Source organism: Cygnus olor, chromosome 6 (assembly GCF_009769625.2).
Source record: "Cygnus olor isolate bCygOlo1 chromosome 6, bCygOlo1.pri.v2, whole genome shotgun sequence".
In the NCBI taxonomy this organism is placed as follows: domain Eukaryota; kingdom Metazoa; phylum Chordata; class Aves; order Anseriformes; family Anatidae; genus Cygnus; species Cygnus olor.
In genome coordinates, this window is record NC_049174.1 from 17,422,797 (window position 1) to 17,443,788 (window position 20,992).

A 20,992-nucleotide genomic window follows, 5' to 3' on the forward strand; every position below is an offset into this window, starting at 1 on the left:
AAGTTATAACCTTAACTTTACTAGAAACCATTTATTCACATGAAAAAGACAGTGGCCCATGCTTTTGGATGACAATAGAAACATATATATATATATTTTATATATAGCGAACGTACATTTACCATCTCTTAAATAAACCGCATTCACTTAAAGGGAGGAAAGTGTTATCCTAGCTCAAAAGCAACAACATGGCCCCCCCGAACTCAATTAATTGTAAGCAAAAACTACCAGACACACTGCAGGTCCATTGCTGGTACTGTGGGAGAGGAAAAAAGCACCTTTGGCGAGAAACACTCGAGAAGGGACAGTTGGATTTACCCTAGTTTCCCCTTATCAGGAATCTGCTGCGCCAAGCCCCGAAATCTCCAGTGGCCATTCAGTGTGGGGAGCTGCACGTGAAAATGAAACTTTGAGTTCCGCAGGGTGGATGTGTCATGTAAACCAATTTACTTTTGCATTCAGATGGCAGGTCAGAGAGACAGATATATTCAATTTTTCCTTCTTTCTTCTTTTTCTCTTTCTCTCTCGATTTTTATTTTTTTTCTTTTCTTTTTCTTTATCCTTTCTTTCTTTCCTTTTTTTTTCTTTTCTTTTCTTTCTTTTTTTTTTTTTTTTTCAAAACAAGGGATTTCCAGTGAAATATTGGAGTCGATCTCTGTTCAGTTTCTTTTCTTTCATCCTTCGATTCTGGAACCAGATTTTAACTTGTCGGTCAGTGAGGTTGAGCATTCTGGACAACTGCAGTCTCTTCTCTTTGTTTATGTACACGTTGAAGAAAAACTCACGTTCCAGTTCTCTTATCTGATATTTGGTATAGGGACACCTCTTTTTCCTTGATCGCTGAGGAATCGCTGAAAATCAAGAAAGAAGAAACTGAGTTATGCTGCTGCTATAAACACACTCAGATGGGAAGAGATCAGAGGCTTTGACAATATCCCATCGCCTGGAAAGCAGCCCTCCAGCAGTTCAGAAAATATTCCTGGGGCTTTTACTCTCCGGGTGCCTTAGCGAAAAAGCGAATATTTCCCAACTTCTCCTTAAAAGAGAGCACTTCGAGCAGTACAGAGAGATATTTAAATGGGCTGGAAATATTCCAAGTTTCTCAAACTCCTCTCCCCCCCACCCCCCTCACCAAACAAACGAAGATCTCAGGCTCTAAAACGAAGGCAGCTCCGAGCACTACCTGTGAAACCTCCCTGTCGTGTCCCCCCCCCGCCAAATCAACAATTTAATAACAATTAATATCCTCTTCCAAGAATACCTTAAGCCCACCTAAATTGGTTTCCTATCGTAAACACGCTTTACAACGGTAAAGGAAATCTTATAGGATATATAAAATCCTTTGGATGCTTATAAAATTGCACATAAAATGCGGCTTGACAAAGTGTTGGCCTTGTACTTTTGCCCCCAATTTACTACTGATACCTACCTGAACTGTTGCTCTTCTCTGCAACAGCCTCACCAGAAGGGGAATCGGCGCTGTTTGCTGTTGTCACTTTCTTTTCTTGGCTGGAAGGTGTTTTACTGCAAGTGCTGTTCTGGGGCTTCAAGTCGCCCTTGTCCGCGTCCCCCTCGCCCTCGGAGTGCTGCTGGTACGGGGGTCCGGGGGCTGTCTCGTAAAACTGGTCGAAGCCTTGCGGCAGGATACCGTTCCTCCCCACCGAGCTGTAGAAGTTGGAGGCAGCAGGAGACGGTCCATGGTGGCTGCACACGGGGTCCGTTTTGAATAACATTTCCGTCCTCCTGTTCGCAGGCTGCAGAAAGTCTCTGTGCATCACCTCTTCAGCTGAGTAATAAGGAGCATAACTGCCCCTATACTGCCATTTGCTGCGCTCTAATCCGTATTCCCTGAATGCTACTTCGCGCACAGGTTGGACATGAGGTAAATTAGAAGAATAAGGAAAAGTCATTTGACAGGAAGACGATTGCGACAAAAAAGAGGGTTTCGTCGAGAAATCTGAGGGTGAGACGTAATAAGCGCACCCTGGCAGATACATATTGGATGCGCTGTGACTGCAATCGTCAAACTCGGTCATGTCTTCCTTTTTGCGATTGCAAGCAACCAGGAGGCTTCAATGCATTGAACAAGATCCATCTATTGCACAAGAGGGTTTGGACAGGATCAACTAAGAAAAAATCCCCACCGTGTGCTGACGTGCAATTCATCTTGATTGATTCTAGTGGTAATTATGTCACGTGACGCAATGTAGAAATGTCCTTATATCTATATCAGCCCTTCGGAAAGGCTCCTAAGAGCTCTCCAAAGAGCCCTCCCAGCACGGAGGGATGAGCGGAACGGGCGGGCGCGCACCCTCGCCTTTTCCCCCCATTCCCCCAGCAGGCGAGGAGGTCCCCGGGGGTGCCGCGGGTGCCCGTTCACCTGGGGCCGCGCCGCCCGGGCACCCGCCGCGGGGCCCCGCGGCGCGCCCCCGCCGCATTGCCGCCGGGGGAGGCGGGAGCGGAGCGAGGGGGGCTCCGTCGAGGAAGGTGCCCCGCGGGGAGCGGGCTCCCAGCTCCCCGGGCTCCGTGGCGTGGCCGCTCCCCGATGGCAGGAGCGGTGTCCGCCGGTCGCTGCTCGGCGGATGGGGAGCGGGCGGTGGTTCACTCGGGAGAGCCAAGTCCCAGTTACACGCCCTAGCGCGCGAGGGAGGCTGCCCGCTCGGTTCCAGCAATCCACAGTTGGCACCGAAATCCGTCCCGAAATTCAAAGCACGAGTCCCGATCACCTCGTTTTCCCTCGCTCAAGCCCAAACACCGTGCGCTTGTACAAGGGCGCCAGAGACAAACTGCAATGAGAAACAGGCAAACGGAACACCTCTCAGCAGCGGATTTTATGAAAGGCAGGCACTTTCGGGCTCTTCTGGAAAGAAAAGGGCTAGGGCAGGAAGAGAAGTCCACCAAGCACGGTTTCCTTGGGAAGCAGAGCAGCGCACAAAGTGACCTCTGTTCCCGTGCCTCCAACTCCCACCCAAACGTTCACTTTCATTGGAAGGGAAAAGCAGGGTTGGGAGCAGGCGACACGCACAGCACCCGCCAGCCCCACAGCCGCCCTCCCCTCGAGGGCTCATTTTTGCCAATTTTCTTTTTTTTCTCCTTGAAATATTATTTTACATAGCCGATCACAAACCGGGTCACAAAGGCTGAAAAGAGAAGAGGATGAATAATACGCGCCAGCAATAGCCTTATGCTCGAGCAATCCCTCATTCCAGAAACGTTTGCCAGCTCTCTATGGGAATGCCTTTTTCCGCCACTGTACAGCATAGCCCGAGTGGCCCCGCCATATGCCGCTCTCCAAATGAACCCGAAATCCGGCCGAGCTCTGCACGCCAAGCAGGGTCGCCCCGTGCCACCCAGGCGCTCTCCGGGCGCTCCCTCCAGATATCAGGCCCCGGGTGGCTTCCCCAAAGGCGGCCGCCACCCAGCGAGCAGAGAGCCCGGCAGGTAGGGAACCGGCCCCTAGGCACCGGGGGCGACCAGGGGCAGGCCAGGGGGCTCTACGAGGCGCCGCTGCGGGCATTGGGCTCGGCCAGCCGCAGGCTGCGCGCCCCGCGGCCCCGCTGTGCCAGGCGCCTCCTGCGCGCTCCCGGTTCCGCGTTGCGGAGAGGCTCCGGGGGCTGGAGCCCCCCAGCCCGGGCTGCGCCCCGCAGCCTGCCCCAAGCCCCTCCCGCCTCCCCCGGCCCCCCAAAGCGGTCCAGGGCTGCCCCGGAGGCTTCCGCCCCGCGGCCCCGCGTGCCCTCCCGAAAAGCGAAAGACCCAAGCCGGGCAGACAACATGAAGCTCACTCCCTTTTCCCTATATTTCCTCTTCTTTTTCTTTTCTCTGTACCGTATCGTATTTTTTTATAATTTAATTTAATTTTTTTTTTCGCTGCCTTGTTGCCTCTCTCTCAAACCGCCTCAAACGCCGCAAATCGCTGCCAGCAGATAAACTCTCGCAAGTTATCACTAGAAACCAAGGCACAAATCCACCATTTCCTCCCTTCATCGGTAACTTCCGAGCCTTCTCGATTTTGCTACAACACATGAACAACCTCCTAAAAATGATGCCTGCGCAGTTAAAATGGCTCCTGTGTCACTTACCACCCTGAGCTTGTAGCAGAGAATGGCAGGGATCCGTTTGGATTGTGCCCCCAGGTTTCTGATCGTCAAGCTCATCAGGAGAGATGGCTCTGGGAACCTATGAAGCCTCATTTTCTTTATCGTTCAAACAACTAATTACGCCTTAGCCAGAATCCTTCACCTTCCTTTCGATGCAGCAAGCCCAGCATCAATTAAATTTTGGCGCAGGAACCAACCGGTTTCAACTAATTCAAGTTCAAAGACATGGCGACGATTTGTTAATACGAAAACAGCCCTTTTAGGAAACAGACCCTTAAAAAGCGATCTCATTTGTGGAATGGGAGTCCAATATCGCAGCAAAGACCCCGCTGCAATAAGACAGACATGGGGGTCCCCGCCTGCCAGAACATTTTCGCCCTGGGGTCGGTTCCCAGCCCGGCTCTGAACATTACGTTCCCCCCCTTTTTTCGCCTTGCTCAGATTAAATAGCATCGACACACAAATGCTCATCATGTACACAGTCAGGCGCATACTTTACCGTTAGGCGTCTTGAAACATCTGCAACCGTTGCCTGGAATTACCAAGTATTCTGGTCCAAGTGACATTTCCAAAAGCCCTCCGTGGAAATTCAGAAGACTTGCATAACATTCGGGTTTAAAAATACACCCGGTCCGGCTGGAGAAGATGCGGTATTTTTGTGCCACCCAAGATAAGACACTAACTTGACCTTAACTTTGTTATGGCGCCCCTAGTATCTGGAGAACGTGAACAGACACTGTCTGGCAGCTCTCGTAAAAACTGACTGGAGAAGAGATTCTGAGTCATTTCATTTATTGCCACTACAGTTCTGCAAGAAAGCTTTTCCTCCCTGCCAAACTTTAATTATTTATGCTCTTTTAGGAAGCACAAAGGCATCCAGAGCCATTTCGAACAATCCGAGTTGCGTTTGCAGCCTTATCAAACTCGCCGCAATGGAGAGCTCCCCTCGGAAGGGCTTTATCACGTTTAGGCTGCGGTCGGAATGCGAAGATGTTTATGTTGGAGTAAATAAAGGGACGGACGGTCGCCTGCATGCTGCGGAGGGACGCACGCATGGGCGCAGCCAGCGGGTGCCCGCTGCTCACCCCCGCATCGCAGCCACCCGGGGGCTGGGGGGGCGGATTTCGGCGGAAAGCCGCCCAAAATTCCCCGCCCGGGGGGTTTGGGGTGCGCACGCTGCGGCGGGGCGCATCTCCTGCAGGCGCAGCCGGGGTGCCGCGTCCGGCGGCGGGCACGCGTGTGCACATATGTGCCCGGGGCGGCTGGCGGGGGGGGGGGCGCGCACGGCCCCGCGTGTGCATGCCCTGCCACACGCGTGCGTGCCTCCCTGCATGCCCGGCACGACTGCCGTCGCCCGCAGCTTGGGATGAGCGGCTGAGACCTGCAGTGTGCGTGCACGCCCGCAGCCGTGCACCGTCTCCTCCCGCGAATGCGTGGCGTCGCGGTGCGGCCCCGCAAACGCGCCCGTCTGGGGGTGCGCGCACACGGCGGCTGTGCCATACATGGAGCGGTGTACATACAGGCACGTACACAGACACACAATACACGTACTTGTGCATCCCATCGCGTTTCAGGTCCCATCTCATCTGTTTTGTAACCTGTTTTCTCCTTTCGAGGGCGATTTAGACTAGAAGCTTTGCGTTAAGCTACCGTCGTGGATCGGATACGTCTAATAAACAATACACGGCATTTCACATCTTTTCACCCCAGGTTCCTCTTCAAATTTCACAGCACACGTGTAATAAAGGGCATGGTTGCACTGGGGCGGGTTGGGACGGGGAAGGACGGTGTACAGAGTCCATTTCTCGAGGACAGCAGCGGACTGAGCGGCACCCCAGGAGGGAACAAGCGAGGGGGCCGTATCTGCTTTGCGCTCGTCTCCTGCCTCGCATCCTTGGGGTTGCCTCCAGATTTGTTAATTAGGGGAACGCCACCCAATGAAGAGCCGTTCATTGTCCGCAATGCGCCAGCTCCCCGCGCAGGGGGTGGACGCCTCGAAGCTTTCGAGGGCCGGCGGGGCGGCGGCCGGCCCTGTGGGGCGAGGAGTGCCCAGAGTGCGCTGCCCCATGCCCGGGGTGCGCTGCCCCGCGCCCCCGCCCCGCAGCCACCCCGGGGACGCACCGGGCGCTCGTGGCCCCCGCGGGGGGCAAGAAAGGCGCCTCCAAGTTGGGCTGGTTCGCCTTCTCCCTCCCGAAACGCCACCCCAGCGTTACCTTTGGGGCTCTCTGGAAAGATCTCGGGAAGATGGCTGCGGTGCTGCCCTCCCTGCCATCCGGCATTTACCTCCAACCCAGCCGGACCACTGTGCCCTTAGGAACAGTGCTCGCAAGCAGATGACCGGGTAGGAGCAAAGTTCAAATATGTCTCCTTTATGAAATAATGAGTTTATTGCCTCCAGGAAGGCAATAGTCCTGAATAAATAGGTAGCTTCTTTGTGCCGTTCCTTGTGATTGTTTAGCCTTACTGCATACACCCCGCACAACCATATCTGAGCCTATTTTATACACCAGAAAACAAGGCAGGCTCCGCCAGCGTAATTATTATTACTGCTGGGAGAGGCAGCCCGAGGTTTCGCGTGTGGAAACGCCTCTTCATTAGAAACAGATTTACGTGGAAATTGCGGCCAAAAGACGGTTTGATCTGGAGCTAAAATTCCGTGAGATTTTTTGTCTTTTCTGAAATGTCAGATCGGGGCAGTATCTTGCATTTCCCCTGGCTCGGCAGCTCCGGCCAGTCCCAGTGCTGTGGTGCTGGAGAGGCTGCAGGCTGCAGGCACCGAAAGCCTGTCAGCAAGATGTGGGGAAAATCGATTTCATTCCCGTCCTAAAACAATAATCAGACGGCTTGGGCAATGCTCCCAGCCCCTCTGGTTGGGTTTCTCCTCTGAGGTTTATAACTGGACACACACATGAAAAAAAAAAAAAAGCGAAAGCGTTCCCTCTTTCCCTCATAAAAACCTCTGCGGAAATGGCCATGGGGACAGTCTCAGAAAAATAATCAAACACACAGAAACCTTCGGGCTCGGCCCTCTCCTTCTCCTGCAGCACCCTGGGGTGTGAGGGGGCCATGCCCGACCTCAGCCCCGACCTCGGCCCGCAGCGGCCTCGGCACAGCCCGCTCCCCCCCTCCCGTTTGCCCGGGGCCGCGCCTGGACAAGGCCAAAGTCAGCGGCGCTGGAAGGGCAGTGCCTGGCCCGGCCACCTGGGGCGGCCACCGGCGAAGGCCGCTGGGGCTGCGGGCCGCGGCCAGGCTCCCCCGGGGCCGGGCGGCTGCGGGAAGTGGGCGGCGGCGGCCCCGCGCCCGGCCCCGGCGGGGAGCGGCGACCCGCCGGCGGGCAGCGGGGGCCCCGCTCCGGCCGTGCCGCCGGCCCCCGTCGGGGCCGAGCCGTCGGGGCGGGCGGCAGCGGCGCGGGGCGCGGGGCCGGTCCTGCAGCCGCGGAGCGAGCGCGCAAATTCCGCGCAGGCCTTGCGCGGGCATCACGTGCCCTCCTTCTGCAGCTGGGCGGGGGGTCGAAGAAGGAATATCTCTCTCTATATATGTATTAAAAGGTTTATTTGGTAACCACTTTCTCCGATCTGTGCTCGAACAGGTTATTCCAAACCACAAAACAAGCAAGCGCCGCATGCTCGCCTTCAGAAGCGGGGAACACATGAAGGGACAAGCCAGGATTTACATAGCTGACGTCTTTACTAGGCATTACTCCTTTATTTTATTTTTTTCTGCAAAATGGTGTTTACATACAGTTAAACGACATCGATTTCAGTTTAGCACCGCTCATTCTCCAGGGAAAGGGAGGATAAGAAGCAGGAGAAAATCTATATAAAAGGAGAAAGAAAGGTAAAAGCTGATAATACAGGTTTCCGTGCTGGGCTGGCTTGTTTTCTTCATTTTGGCTAAGAACTCAGCATTTGCCAATTTACACAGGGATCCTACGCGCTTGGAGATTTTGGTTTAAATGGTAAAACAAAAACAAAAACAAAATCACACTTCCCGCATTTCAGCCGCGAATATACTCTACTCTAGGGGTGAACACTCCAGGCACAAGTTCATGCAGGAACGGGCGGACTCTGGTCTAGTACATAGAAAGCGCCTGCTCACGCATTACTACTCTTTTCTTTTTCATTCGTCGGTTCTGAAACCAAATTTTAACTTGCTGATCGCTTAAATTCAGTCTGTTTGATAGTTCTTTCCTCTTCTGTCGGTTAATAAACTCATTGAGGAGAAACTCGTTTTCCAATTCAGCAATTTGTTGTTTTGTGTAAGGTTTCCGTTTCTTTCTTGATCTCCCCTGGGTGGGGCACCAAGGCAAACCTACAACAAACACGTCGATAATTTAGTGGATCACGTCTGTGTATTAAAGAGAATATGCAAAAAGCGGCAAGATAACAGGGCAAAACTAGGTCGGTAAAATCTGGCAAAGCACATCTGACAGCACAATTCCTATCTAGCTCCGAGTCGGATTAAGCGATTACCATTCCGAATGGATTACGGGGGGGTTACAAAACAATTACAGGCATCTCTTAGAAAGCACGTATCGCTAGGTCGCCTCTAACTAAAGCGAGATATTTAAGGCATACCATCCTGCACTGAAGGTCGGAGGCATGACTGGACTGCTGCGGGCTGAACTGTCAGGTTCAAGTTGACCGAATTCTTGATGTCCTCCTTTAGGCTGGAAGTGCAGGAGTTCACTTCAAAAAGAGTAGCCGAGCCATGCAAACTTCTCTGCAGGCTCGAGTGGTCATACTTTACAGGCTTTAAGTTGGCTGCGTGAGTAATAGTTGGGTCATTTGCGAAAGATTGCCTCTGCCTGCATCTTTCCTCTTGTTTGGAGCTCGCATCATGGGCGTAATATTTATTGTTTTCTTCCAGGCACTCTTTGTTGCTGTTGGAGTTGATGTTGATTGGAACAGAGCCGGGGAGGTAAGGCTGCGCCGCGCCGCTGAACGCGTGGCTCTGCGGCTGGGCTGCGCACGAACTTGAGCAAGTCCACGGGATCGAGCTTCTGGGGTAGGAAATGGTGGGCAGAGCCGCCAATTGACTGCCATTAGCCCGCAAATTAGGAAAATAAAAGGAATCTGGAGATTGCAAATTCAAGAGAGAACCAACGTAGCCAGATCTGTAGAGACTGCGATCACACATTTCCAACAAAGGACTTCAGCTGTTCTTACAGCAGTATTTAGTTACAACAGGGAATAAGCGGAAAGCCTGAAACGATTGGACGAAACTTTGCAGACAGGTTCTTCAAAGCCGGTAATTTCAGCACCGCCTCCAGCCACCGAGCCACGGCGTCCCCCCCTCTTTTTTTTTTCCCCCCTTTTCCCCCCCTTTTAAAAAGTCTTATGATAACACTCGAAATATGAAAATACCGGACTTGCAAGGGGGAGGGGAAAACATGCTCTCCGCTTCTATAAAAGTGCCTGGGACCGGCTGGCAAAGCTGCAGCGCTAGCGGAAAGATGAGGGGGAACGAAACATTTGCCAAGGCGCAGCGGAGACCCGGGGGCTCCGGGCGCGGTCCCGAGCCGCGCAGCCCCGCGGACCGGCCGCAGCCGCCGTGCGAGAGCCGCGGAGCGCCGGGGCCCGGGGCGGGGATACCCGGTAACCGGGCAGCCGGCGGGCTGCGAGCAGCGAGCCGCGGCTCCTTCCGTCGGGGGCAAGGAGCTGCGGCGGTCCCGGGCACATGCAAGTGCCTGTGCCCCCGTGCAGACGAGTACACCTTGTGCGCGGAGCGCGTAGTTTATCCCTTTTATATCCGCGTTTGTTTTAACTGCCGGCAACATGATATGCATCTGCATATGCTTGCAATTAACATCTTAATTGATCGGATATTACCGGGATTGTCATTCTGGTGCACTAATGACTAGTGGTCTCGGAGGTTTTCCTAGGTCCGCTCGTCTGCCCTTTTTACCCCTTCTACATTTCATCCTCACTCCCAAGCTAGACGAGTTTTCAAGCAACGCTTCTAAAACTGGGGCTTGTTTATTTAATTTTTTAAACAAACAAGAATAACAATAGCCGCGACACGGAATTACTAGAGCAGAACGCCGAGGCTATAAATAAATAAATAAAATCTAAAGGCTGCAAGGAAGAAAACGCCCGCTCTGCTATGCAGCGGGGGGGACGTGAGTGCTGCGGTGGGCAGAGGAGAGCCAGCCTCAGCTCAGTACCTCGCTGCCATCTCCTAAGTCGCATCTCAGGAATTTTTCGCCCCTGAGAAGAAAATTGCCCTTTACGGTCAGCCGTTGGGGGGGGGATATATATAACATAATATATCTCACATTTCTGAGAGCTTAGAGAAGAGCCCACTATCCCCTTATCCCCCTTATTTTTCTCCTAGCTCCGGAGTACGAACAAAACCCTATCTGAAAGCATCCTCCCGGGACGTCGCTCGTGTCCTTTCCGAGCCGTGCGGGGGACAGGCAGTTCCCTTCCCCGGCGACAAGCCGAGGAGCCGTGCGCTACCCCCCCGCCGCGTCGTTCCCCGCAGAAGCCGGGGAGGCCTCCGGCAGAAGCGGCCGGCCGGAGCCCCGCCGAGGCGCTCGGGACCCGCGGGAAGCTTTGGAGGCCCGGCCGGGCGGTGCTGGCCTCGGCCTCCTCCATCCCCCAGTCCGAGCGAGCCCAGTCTCAAGCAGAGCCCCGGTGCCCGGCCTCCGTCACTTTCATTACCTCGCTTAAAAACTCGAACCTAGTTAACAGGTAGGGTTAATTTTCCCCGTTATTGTCCTGTTAATCATAGTTTTAATCTCGGTTTTATTTCTACGCCGAGATCAGAGACGCTGCTCCGCTTGACATTTTCCTAATCAAATTCATCTCTTTGTTTAATGGGAAATTGGGGTAAATTCTGCGGTAATTTCATTGCCCTGAAAGAAATCTTTAAATGATTGCCCTCCCCTAGGCCACACAGGACCACACAAGCATCGCTGGAGGATATTACTGACCACTGCCTTTAATTTTTATTGTTTGAATTATGTCTACCAATTGAATCTCCCTCTTATTAGCTTATTTGTTTTCTGCTTTTTTTCTCCCCAAGAGGATAGGTAATAGTTTCTTTTCATAATCGCCTTTTACGAAAGAGCTGACTCTGGCTGCTGGTTCTCGGAAAACAGAAGGAACATTTTGTGTTCAAAGACTGTATTTTTGCCCGTAATAAACACGAGGAATGGATGTGAGTTCCCAGTTACCGGAAAGAAAGGTGACACTTCAAACTAACTTTTATGAGGTTAGAGAAAACAGAGCTTTCAATTAATGCTCATCTGTAATTGCTAATTAATGCTGCGAGAAATATGAAAAGCAAAATCTCGAGTAGCTGGAGACACAGCTGAGGAAAGCCATGTTTATGTTTAAGCCTGTAGGGAAAAGACCTGACAAAAACATCTTGTTTCACGGGAGATTTGCTGTCGCTGTGATGCAGATAGCCTCGGACGGACTTTTGCTATTTTTTTTTTTAATTTTTATTTTTCCAGCCACAGCCGGCTTCTGGTTTGGAGGGCGGCGTTTTAATGCAGCGGGTGTCCCCCTGTCTGTGTCTGTACAGGAAATATCACTGCTGAGGAACAGAGCGACCCGGAGCTCTGCTTTCACACGCTCCTTTCCGCTCTTTTTTTTTTTTTTTTTTTAATAGGCAATGGGATCGGCCTCGACATCAGAGCTGACCACACCGTAATCTCACTGGCGCAGTCCCCCGGCGGAAAGATGCGGGCTGCTCTGCGTGTGACCGCGCAGCCTCCCGTTCCCATCCATCACTCGCAATCGCGGCTGCCTCGGCCAGCCCGGGGCTCCCCCGCCTATGCCAGGGGTTGTCCAGGAGATGGCAGGATTGCCTCAAACATGGCTCGGAAATCTCGCTGCCTGACAGCGCCGCGGCTCAATGGCAGCCCCGGCCGCCTTGCAGTGCATCATCAGCGTGCCACCGCGCATCTGCAGCCGACTTTCTCGAGGTGCCTGCGGACTGCCCGAAGCCAGGCGCTCTGCCCCGCAGCCCAACCGCCTCGCCCCCTCCTCGGAGCCCCAGCCGGGGGGGGCAGCCCCGGGAACCGACCCCCGCCGCCCCGGCAGCTCGACGGGCGGCGCTGGCCTCGCCGCCCTCCCGGCCTCTTTCGCTGTGTTTCTGCACGTTGTTCCGAGAGGAGCAGGCGGCTCCTCTCCATCTGGTAGCGATTTGCCAGCCCGCCCGGGCTTCCTCCTGCCCTGGGAAGGGGGTCTCGGCCGTGGCACGGCTGCGCCTGCTGGGAGGCCGGGCAGCGGCCGGGGAGGGAAGGGAGGCTCCGGCGGGGCCCGGCCGGGAAAATCGGCGGGTGAAAACTCCTCGGGATTAATGGGGCCGAAGTATGTGTGCTGGGGGAGGTGCCGGGAGAGAGGAAAAGAAGAATTTAGGGAATCTTTCTCCTGCGGAGAAAACAAGGCTGCACCACCAGAGCGGGCTCTCGCAGGCACCGGCGCGACGCGGCCCCGGTCCCGGCTTCCCGGAATCGCGCAGAAAGCGCCGCTTGCAAGGGAACCGAGTGGGAAATCCTCCGGGTCCGGTCGGGGAAAAGAAACCCCTCAAAAGCCCAGAATGTGCGAGCGGAAGAGAAAGGGGAAGGAAGAGGGCGGAGGCGGCGGAAGATAGCTCCCCGGTGGATGCAGCCGGCCGCCGAGCGGCCGGAGAGCAGCGGCCGCGGAGCTCCGCCGGGAGGACGACGAGGGCCGGATTCGGCCCCAGGGGGCACAGAAAGGCGCCGGGCAGCGGCGAGCCCCGCACAGGGCAGGCAGAACCGGGCCGAGGGGGGAGAGGCGAAAGGCAGGGGGCAGCTGCCCCCCGGCTCCTGCCCCGCGTACTTCTCGCCAGCAGCATTTCTTCCTCGAAATTTCTTTTCCCGGCGAAAAGGCCCACTCGGAACGCCTTTCCCTCCTTCAATGAGACCCTCATCCTTTCCTCCTCTCCTCTCCGAAGGGCCCTGAGAAGATCCCACGCAAGCCTGGAGCTCGCAAAACGCCCTGCTGCGAAAAGAAGGCGAATTTCGTCCTCTTTTTATATATATCGAAAAGAAATCGTTTTATTAAAGGCGGTTCAGGAACAGTTTGGCAACATCATTAACAGCTGGGAAGTTCAGCCCATATTTCCAACACAAAGTAAAAGCAGACTTTAAGACAAGAAGGGAAATAAAAATGGTTTATGGAGAAACAGTCTTACTGTATGTCTTACCCACATACACTGGTAATCAAAGTGTTTAGAGCAATAGGATATTATAATAAATAATACTAGTTCGGAACACACACGTTTTAATAATTAAACGAGGCACATTAACAGAGAGGTACCGCTTCTCTCTCCTAGTAGTTGGCTAGCGTGTCTGCCCACCCTGTGTATATCATAACATGCACACTAGGTTTAAAATAACACAAACTCAGCAAAGTCCTAGCCTTTCGGCCCATATAAATTATGGCATCTTTTGAAACTAATCATTTATTGCTTCTGTCATTAACACCCGTTTAGTTTTGCAAATTAAAAGTTAGCAGTTGAGCTTCACTTCTCCGACCAGGAGGGTTTTTTAAACGCCGTGGTGGGAGGAAGCAGAAGAGCCCCGTGCTTGTCCGGGCACACAGGAGAGAGCGGGCCGGGTGCTTTTCGGGCAAGCTGCGCAGATTTACGCACACCTCTCGGGGCCAGCCTCTCCCGGGCAGTGCCGGGACCCCCGGAGGCGCTCCGCTCCGCGGCCGCGGAGCCCCGCGGAGCCCCGCCGAGAGCCGCCGCCTGCGCGGCCGCGGAGCGCGGAAGCCTCCGGCTGAAAAACGAAAGCGCAGCCCCAAAAACCTACACGCCTCGGGAGGGAGCCGGGTCTCTGCCCGGTGCCCCCGAGGAGCTCACAGCGGGTTCTCCCCCGAAAAAGCCCCTCGAAACCCGACCGCGCACGTTACCGCTCCGCGCGGTGCACAGCTCTCTCCGGCTGCCGGCGGGCTCCGCGGGGGCTGGAAGCAGCGCGGCGCTGCACGGGTCCCGCTGCGGCTTTCTCGCCTTCTCCGACGGATATTTTTGTCCCTCGGCACGTTTTGAAGTTTACGGTAGCAAATCAAAACTGACACTTTTTGGCACTGGCTGTTGTTCAGAGACAAAAATTACAGACATCCCCCCCCCCAAGAGTTAAGCATTTAAGAAAGTTATAACTGTAACCGTTCAACATATTTAAATTCGTTTATACTGGCCTAGAGGGAAGAACAGAAAATATAATTAATATTAATATTATTATTAATATTATTTTTTTTAAAAAAGGAAGAAACAGAACTATAAAGTCAAGGTTTGTCAGCGCTCCCTTCGACCGAGAGAAAAACGCTGACGTTCATGGAAATGGAAAACAAGTCACAAAACTTCGCCACCGCTGGAAGGAGAAAAAAAATTAAATATGTTTTCAAGTCTTTCCAAAAGTCTTTAGCTGGTCGTAAATTGAGTTTATATATCCATCACTGTCCGCAACTAATAGATCAAGAAACGTTGTCTTTCAGTTTGGAGACTATTTTCTTATCCTTCACCCTCCTGTTCTGAAACCAAATGGTAACTTGTCTCTCAGACAGGTTTGTGGCTGCGGATATCCTTCGCCTCTTGTCCTTGTTAATGAACTTGTTAATGGCATATTCATTCTCGAGTTCTTTAAGCTGGAGTTTTGTGTACGGCACTCGCTTCTTTCTCCCACGCCGGTAGACACACATATCTGGCTGGTTTAGTGCAACGTCCCCTATTGTAAAAGACATTATGTGAAAAATTAGAATTTTATTACAGGCGTTTAAAGCTTAACTGATACTTGTTGGGCACTGGTTTTCACGGGCAAATAAATAATGCCAGGCTGTTTACAGTTTATTATTATTTACACGGCCACATTATTTGCGCGTTAGTAAAGCACCGAAACCTTGATGGACTGTCATCACTTTTCAGGCATGCATCGCTAGCGAGCATGCAGGACGGCGGGGGCACTGGCTCGGGGGCTGAGAGCAGGTCGGTCCTGGCAGCGCACAGACATCCCTTTGGTGTGGGTTTGTTTGCATGTGGTTTGTGCCTGCGTGCCCTCGCTACTCGCAGTCTCTTAAGTGCTCTGGGGCCGGGTCAATCGCCAGCCGGAGAAGCGGAGAAGCGCAAGCCTTCAAGCCATCATCGTCCTGCAAACTGCAAACGTAAATACAAACCGAGGCCCCGTTAGGAGAAGCAGAAGAAGGAGCCCGAGGCCGCCCGGCGCCCGCGGGACGGGGACGCGGGGCCCTGCTGCTAAGTGGCCGGGGGGCACCGGGTCTGTCCCGCGGGGCGGAAAGCACGGGGGGAGCTTTCCTCGGGGTGGGTGGGGGGCAAGGAAGAAATCCGCCGTCCCCCCTCTCTCTCTCCGCTCTGTGCGTGGCTGTGCGGCGTGTCCAGCTCGCCAGGCCGCTCCTCAGCCCCGCGCGGGGGGAGGGGACGGGCGGGCGGAGGAGTGCGGGGGGGGTTCGGCTCAGCCCGGTTCTCTCCCTCTCGTACCTGGAAAGGACGATTTCCAAAAGTGTGAGCTCTGTGTCTGATCTTTGGCACAGTAAACCTGACTATTCCAGCCATTAGCCAGAGTCCAGGACTGATAGCCCTCCATTGATATGTATGTTTCGTGTCTCGGTTCCCCAGAGCCAAACGTTGAGACCATGTCTATGTACCCAGGAACGTGCTGGTAGGGGGTTGTATAGCCCTGGTAGAAGGACACTTCCTTCGCCCTGGAGGAGACTTCATTGGCGGGGACACTCGTGCTGGTCAGACTGGAGACGTCCATGTACTTTTCCACGGGAAAGCCGCCAATGGAGGCATGGGGGGGAGACTTCAGGGCGTTCTGCTGGATCCCAACCCCGTGGGACATCCTGCAGCTATAGTATCCATTGCCAAAGTGATACCCATAGCCGAGCGCGGGGGCGGCGGGCGGCGCGCCGGAGCCCGGGCAGTCCTTGGCCGGGGGGTCTGCCCGCGCCGCCGCCCCCGGCCGCTCCCCTCCGCCGCCGTAAGCGAACCCCGAGGCGGCGGCGGCGGCGGCGGCGGCGGCGGCCGCGCGGCCCGTGTGCGCCGCCCCGAAAACGGGCGAGGAGAGAAAATTACGGCACTGCCCGGGGGCGCCGCCGCCGCCACCTCCGCCTCCGCCGCCGCCTCCCCCGCCGCCGCCGCCGCCGCTGGTGTCGCCGCGCAGTCCGTCCATCTCCCAGCTCGCTGCCTTGCTCATGGCCTTGCACATCGCGGGCGGCGGCGCGGTCCCCGGCCGGGCATGGTGCAAATTGTTATTTGCCTCCAACAGGTTGGATCCTGGCGGTACGTTTATAAAAACGAAGTCCACGTTGGGGGGGGGGCCCGGGGGGGGGGGCGGCCGGCTCCAGATTAGTTTGCCGCAGCCCGGGGGGCTGCTCATAGGCTGCCGGCGGAGCATGTGACCGTCCCGCCGCCCGCACTGCCCCTTTCGCCGCGCAGCCCCCGGCCCGCACCGACGGCGCCCCCCCGACGCCGCGCTCCCGCCCCGCCGCGGCCCCGGCGCTGGGGAGGGGCCGGGCGGGCGGGCGGCGGCGGCGATGCCCCTCCGGGCCGGCCTCGCCCCCGCCGCTTTCATCCCCCCGCCCGCCTCGCCGCGGCTTCAAAAGGGCCAGCGGTGGACCCTCGATCCTCCGCTGGCCCTTTTCAAGCCGCGCGCCTCGGGGGTCTTCCCTCCCCGGTTGCCCGCAGCCCGGCGACCCTCGGCGTCCCCTCCCCGCGGCACAGCGACACCTCCCCGAGCCTATTGTTGCGGCCGAGGCGGGGGGAGAAGCCGCCACGGCCTCTGCAGCCCATCCTCCGGTCCTCCTCTCTTTCTCTCCTTCCCGGCTTTGTCGTAGGGTCCTACCCGCCTGCCCCACCGAGCGCTCGCCCGTGGCAGACGTCCCCCCCGACCCCTCACCCCTCGTCCCCTTGCTGCCAGCCGGCAGAGCCGCGGGGCGCGAGGCCTGGCGCTCCTTAGCCGTGGCAGCCCGTCCCCTCGCAGCGCCACCCGTGTGGCGGTGAGGCCGCCTGGTCAGGACAGCGGGCCCTAGCGCTGACGGTTGCTCTAGGGTGACTTTCCGACACCGGGGCAAATCCTCCTGCCGTCTCTCGCCGCTGTCCCGCTGAGTCGGGATGGAAGCCGCAGGAGCGCAAGGAGCCGGAAAAGGAGCGCGCTCCGAAGACGAGCCCGGGCCCCCGTGGGCCATGTCCCGCCGCTCCGCGGGCTCTTAACGCGCTCCCTCCCGGGCAGGGAACTGCGAGCCTCCGAGAAGGAGGCAGCCGGGGCCGTGCTCGCTGGCCTGGCGGTGGCTCAGACCCGGCAGAGGCGAGGGGGAGCCGCGGTGGAGCCGCGGCCCGTTGCCGGCACCGCGGCCGCCCTGGGCCCGTCCTCCGCAGCCGGCCTGCGGCGGGGCCGAGCAGCGGCAGTCTCCGGGCCCGGGCTTGGTGGAGCTTTGTGGCCGCTGCAGTGACCCCCGGCAGCTCGTGGGAGCGGGGTGAGGAACGGCAGAGAGGGGCCGGCAGTCACAGCAACAACCGGATGGTAAACACAAGTTCACGTTCATTAGCTCTACCCACTTGTAATTGCCGTTAATCTTTCGTAATCAGCCGAGAAGGGGAAGAAGTGAGCCAGGCGTGATTACGTGTCTCGCTCGGATTTACGCCGAGGCAGCATTTAGTTCAGGACACGAAGCCCCACATAATTAGGAGGAAGGTTTGTCGGGGCACGAGTTTCTCATCCTTTTATGTCCCTGCACGCAGCTTGCTAGTGAAACCATTGCTAACACAGTGAAGTTCTGAGGAACGATGGACTTTGTTTCTCTGGACATCTTTCCAGTTGCACTTCCATCTCCCGTTGTGTTTCCTCTTGCGATGAACTTTTCTCTCCCGTCACGACATTTTTCATCAGGCCGCCGAAAGAAAAAACTCCTAAAGCCCAACGTTTCGGGGCCGTTTGAGCTCCCTGACATCAAAGCAAACCCCGGTGCCGCCGCACGGACGCCCGAGGAGGACGGCAGCCCCGCCGAGCCCTCTGCTCCAGCGAGACCCCCTCGGTAGCCGGGGGAGCGGGGCCTTCGGGCGGGTTTACGACCAACAAGTCACTAACGAGCCTTTTTGTGCGAGGTGTAGAAAACAGCACTGCCCTGCGCAAAACAAAACCAACAAGCCCGGGAGCCGAGGTCGGAGACCTGAGAGCATCCACGGTGTCCGTGGGGGCAGGGCGCGCCCCGCACCCCGGGGGCCGTGCGGCGGCTTCGGCCCGGGCTGCCCGTGGAGGCCGGACCTCCCCCGGCCTCGCTGCGGGACTGCCTCCCTCTGCCCCCCGGGGACTCCGCGGGTGCCCAGCGCTCCCGGAGCTGCACGGCATGTTCCACCCACACGCTGCACAGGAAACTGCGTAACACCAGAACTGGGCAGCATCCCTACAGAAAAGTGCTATGCTCTCCTCCCGAAAGAAAAACCCGATTTTCTTCTTCTTCTTCTTCTTCTTTTTTTTTTTTTTTTATTTTTTTTCCCTGAAATTATCTAATTTCCCCAAATACTTTTGCTAGGGTCTAGCAGAGTTAGGAATCCACTCAAGGTTTTAGCACTGAATTTTAGTATTTGTTGTCTGTACTTTCCAAGTTGTTTCCCAGGCAAAAAAAAAAAAAAAGACTCATTTTTTATCACCTTCCTTGCTAGGATTTGCCGTTGGTAACTGTAACTTTAGAAATCACTTCTCTTGTGAACGTTTGCTGCAGAACTATACACATTTACACGTTTATGCGTAGTCGTCCAGGGAAGCAGAGGATGCAAACGAAGAGAAAACTATCCATTTATATTTTCGACAAACTTTCCCCCATACCCACTGCTTTCCGTTGTTATCTTTTAACTTGGGTGAACTTTTAATAGCTAAACAGACGACAGTTTATTTTTTCCTAGTACTTAAATAATAATAAATAATTAAGCACCAGTTACGATAATGAAAAGATTTAACAGCAAGCAGGGGGAAAATTGTCAAACTATTTTTTCCCTCCAAATCCGTGTCATAGTGTCCCATCTCTTTATTTACTTCTGCTTTAAAAAAATCCATTCCGAGGGCGAAAAAGTTGTCTCGGTACCCCCTGCACGGCCCCCGCGCAGGGGGTTCACCCCGGCGGGTGCTGAACTTGAGCCTTGGGGTCACGGCCGGCGCTGGCCGCCCTCCGACTCCCCCCTCTGCTGGGAGGCAGCACCGGGGCGACCACGGCCTGGGACGAGCTCCTCGACCCGCCGCAGCTGAGGCTGAAGGGAAACACCAGCCGAGTACCTTTCCGACCGCAGTAGCGCTTTAGCTTTTAAATTAAAATCTGTTCGCTCTCAGGGCCGGCCGCAGAGGACATCCCGCAACCATTAACCCCGCAAAGCCGGAGGGTCGCTGCCCAGGGGTCGTGCCACTCGGGGACGCACTGGGGTCGCCTCCTCCGCCGTCTCCCCGAGGGGCAGGGGCGGACAGCGGGGCCGCGGGCACCCGGCCGAGCCCCCCGACACCGCCCGCTCAGAGCGGCGGGGCCCGGCGGCCTCCGGCGGAGCAGGGCGCAGGCAGCGCCACCGCGCAGCTCCGCGCAGCGCCGCCAGGTGGCGCCGCCGCCCCTGCCGCCGCCCGCCGCGGGCACTGCGCGGGGCGCTCCGCTCCGCCGGGTCCCCGGGGCAGCCCCAGTGCCGCCGCCTGCTCGGGCCCCCCAGCCCTAAAAAGCCCAGAGCGGCCACATCTCGGCCGTCCCCATCACCCCCCGAGCCTGGCACCCGCTCCCCAGGCATCCCGCGGGGCTGGCCCCGGAGGCGCTGCGCGGCCGCGGATGTCCCGGCGGAACTGCGCGCAGCCCCGGGGCCCGGCTGGCAGCCTGCCCCGCCGAGCAGGAGGAAGCAGCTTGCCCTGTCCGTCTTCCCGAGCGCCCCGTGACTGGTTAAATGTTGACCGAGATGCTGTTCGGTTGGCTTAATATGAGCTGCGTTTCAATTAAGTTGTGATTTTTTTTTTTTTTTCCCCGGCTAACGTGTAATAAAAGAGGACTGAAAATATTCTTTGATGCCTCGAGGAATAACTTTCAAGGTAAAAAGAAAAAGAAGTTTGGCCATAGGCCTGAGCAGCTCTTTAAACTTATAAGAACAACTGAGTAAACAGAGTCTAAAAAAACTTCGCATATTTCGGCAGTCTCTGTAACTTCCTCCCCGTTTGCCCACTAATGTCACTGTGATGCCGGAGGTTCTCTAGGCTGAGCGGCTGGTTTTGACGGACCATAGACAAACGACGAAAGATTTTTCGGTCGTGCTATTGTTTGGGGGAAAAAAATATCCACAAACAAAAACAAAACAAGAAAAACACTGATAAACATTGGTTCAGTAAATACATCTGGTATGCTGGGAATATAAATATCGGATGACTAGTTTATTAGTGGGTTGAAGGTTTAACTGATTAACTGCACGGGGGAACATTTTTCTTGCCCAACATCTTAGTGGAAGATTATTAGGGTCCTTTATGGCATGCTATTTCCCTTGCATAGGAATGTAGCCATGCCTTGAGATACTTCGTACATAAACTAAGGAATCAGAATTATTTAAAAGGTGCAAAACACAAACCAACACTAATAAAGATCATTCACAGACTCACTTGCGTGTAGCCTGCTCTTCTCACACCGGGACCTTTCAGACAGGCTGCCCCCCAGCAGCACAGCACTAAAAGCGTCCCCCCCCTTTCCCGTGCCGCGGTGACCCCCCCAGAGCCCCGGGTCGTGCCGGGCTGGGCTGCGCGCCCCCGCCACCGCGCCGGGGATGTGGCTGCGCCTTCCGAGAGGCCCGGGGAAGATGCTCGCCCTGCTACAGCGTTTAAGAAAACAGACGAGGGCGCCAAACGACAGCAATAAACCCCGCCGCAGGCTTCCGCTCCGCCGGCGCGGCCGGGC

The 20,992-nt window shown here is 55.8% G+C and overlaps 3 protein-coding genes across 3 annotated transcripts; all 3 read right to left on the reverse strand.

Annotated features, from left to right (window-relative positions):
• Nucleotides 1-615: 615 nt before the first annotated feature.
• HOXD11 (homeobox D11) lies at nt 616-2,071 on the reverse strand. The gene is made up of 2 exons (XM_040562008.1): nt 1,430-2,071; nt 616-851 (listed from the first exon to the last, which is right to left on the reverse strand). Exons 1-2 carry the CDS (start codon nt 2,034-2,036, stop codon nt 616-618), a joined length of 843 nt encoding a protein of 280 aa, XP_040417942.1. The 5' UTR covers nt 2,037-2,071.
• A 5,808-nt stretch (nt 2,072-7,879) lies between these two features.
• Nucleotides 7,880-9,369, reverse strand: HOXD12 (homeobox D12). The gene is made up of 2 exons (XM_040562009.1): nt 8,675-9,369; nt 7,880-8,408 (listed from the first exon to the last, which is right to left on the reverse strand). Exons 1-2 carry the CDS (start codon nt 9,234-9,236, stop codon nt 8,170-8,172), a joined length of 801 nt encoding a protein of 266 aa, XP_040417943.1. The 5' UTR covers nt 9,237-9,369; the 3' UTR covers nt 7,880-8,169.
• A 2,918-nt stretch (nt 9,370-12,287) lies between these two features.
• HOXD13 (homeobox D13) lies at nt 12,288-16,263 on the reverse strand. The gene is made up of 3 exons (XM_040562010.1): nt 16,236-16,263; nt 15,570-16,202; nt 12,288-14,802 (listed from the first exon to the last, which is right to left on the reverse strand). Exons 1-3 carry the CDS (start codon nt 16,261-16,263, stop codon nt 14,552-14,554), a joined length of 912 nt encoding a protein of 303 aa, XP_040417944.1. The 3' UTR covers nt 12,288-14,551.
• Between the last annotated feature and the right edge of the window lie 4,729 nt (nt 16,264-20,992).

What these genes read in the sequence shown, in the direction of transcription:
- HOXD13 (XM_040562010.1), bottom strand. Translation starts at nt 16,263, where the DNA reads ATGGACGGACTGCGCGGCGACACCAGCG. An exon ending in ACTGCGCGGCGACACCAGCG is followed by an intron (nt 16,203 to 16,235) that starts GCGGCGGCGGCG and finishes GCGGCGGCGGAG; the next exon opens with GCGGAGGTGGCGGCGGCGGC. An exon ending in TTGGAAATCGTCCTTTCCAG is followed by an intron (nt 14,803 to 15,569) that starts GTACGAGAGGGA and finishes CTTTTACAATAG; the next exon opens with GGGACGTTGCACTAAACCAG.
- HOXD12 (XM_040562009.1), bottom strand. Translation starts at nt 9,236, where the DNA reads ATGTGTGATCGCAGTCTCTACAGATCTGGCTACGTTGGTTCTCTCTTG. An exon ending in CCGACCTTCAGTGCAGGATG is followed by an intron (nt 8,409 to 8,674) that starts GTATGCCTTAAA and finishes TGTTTGTTGTAG; the next exon opens with GTTTGCCTTGGTGCCCCACC.
- HOXD11 (XM_040562008.1), bottom strand. Translation starts at nt 2,036, where the DNA reads ATGACCGAGTTTGACGATTGCAGTCACAGCGCATCCAATATGTATCTG. An exon ending in AGAGAAGAGCAACAGTTCAG is followed by an intron (nt 852 to 1,429) that starts GTAGGTATCAGT and finishes CTTGATTTTCAG; the next exon opens with CGATTCCTCAGCGATCAAGG.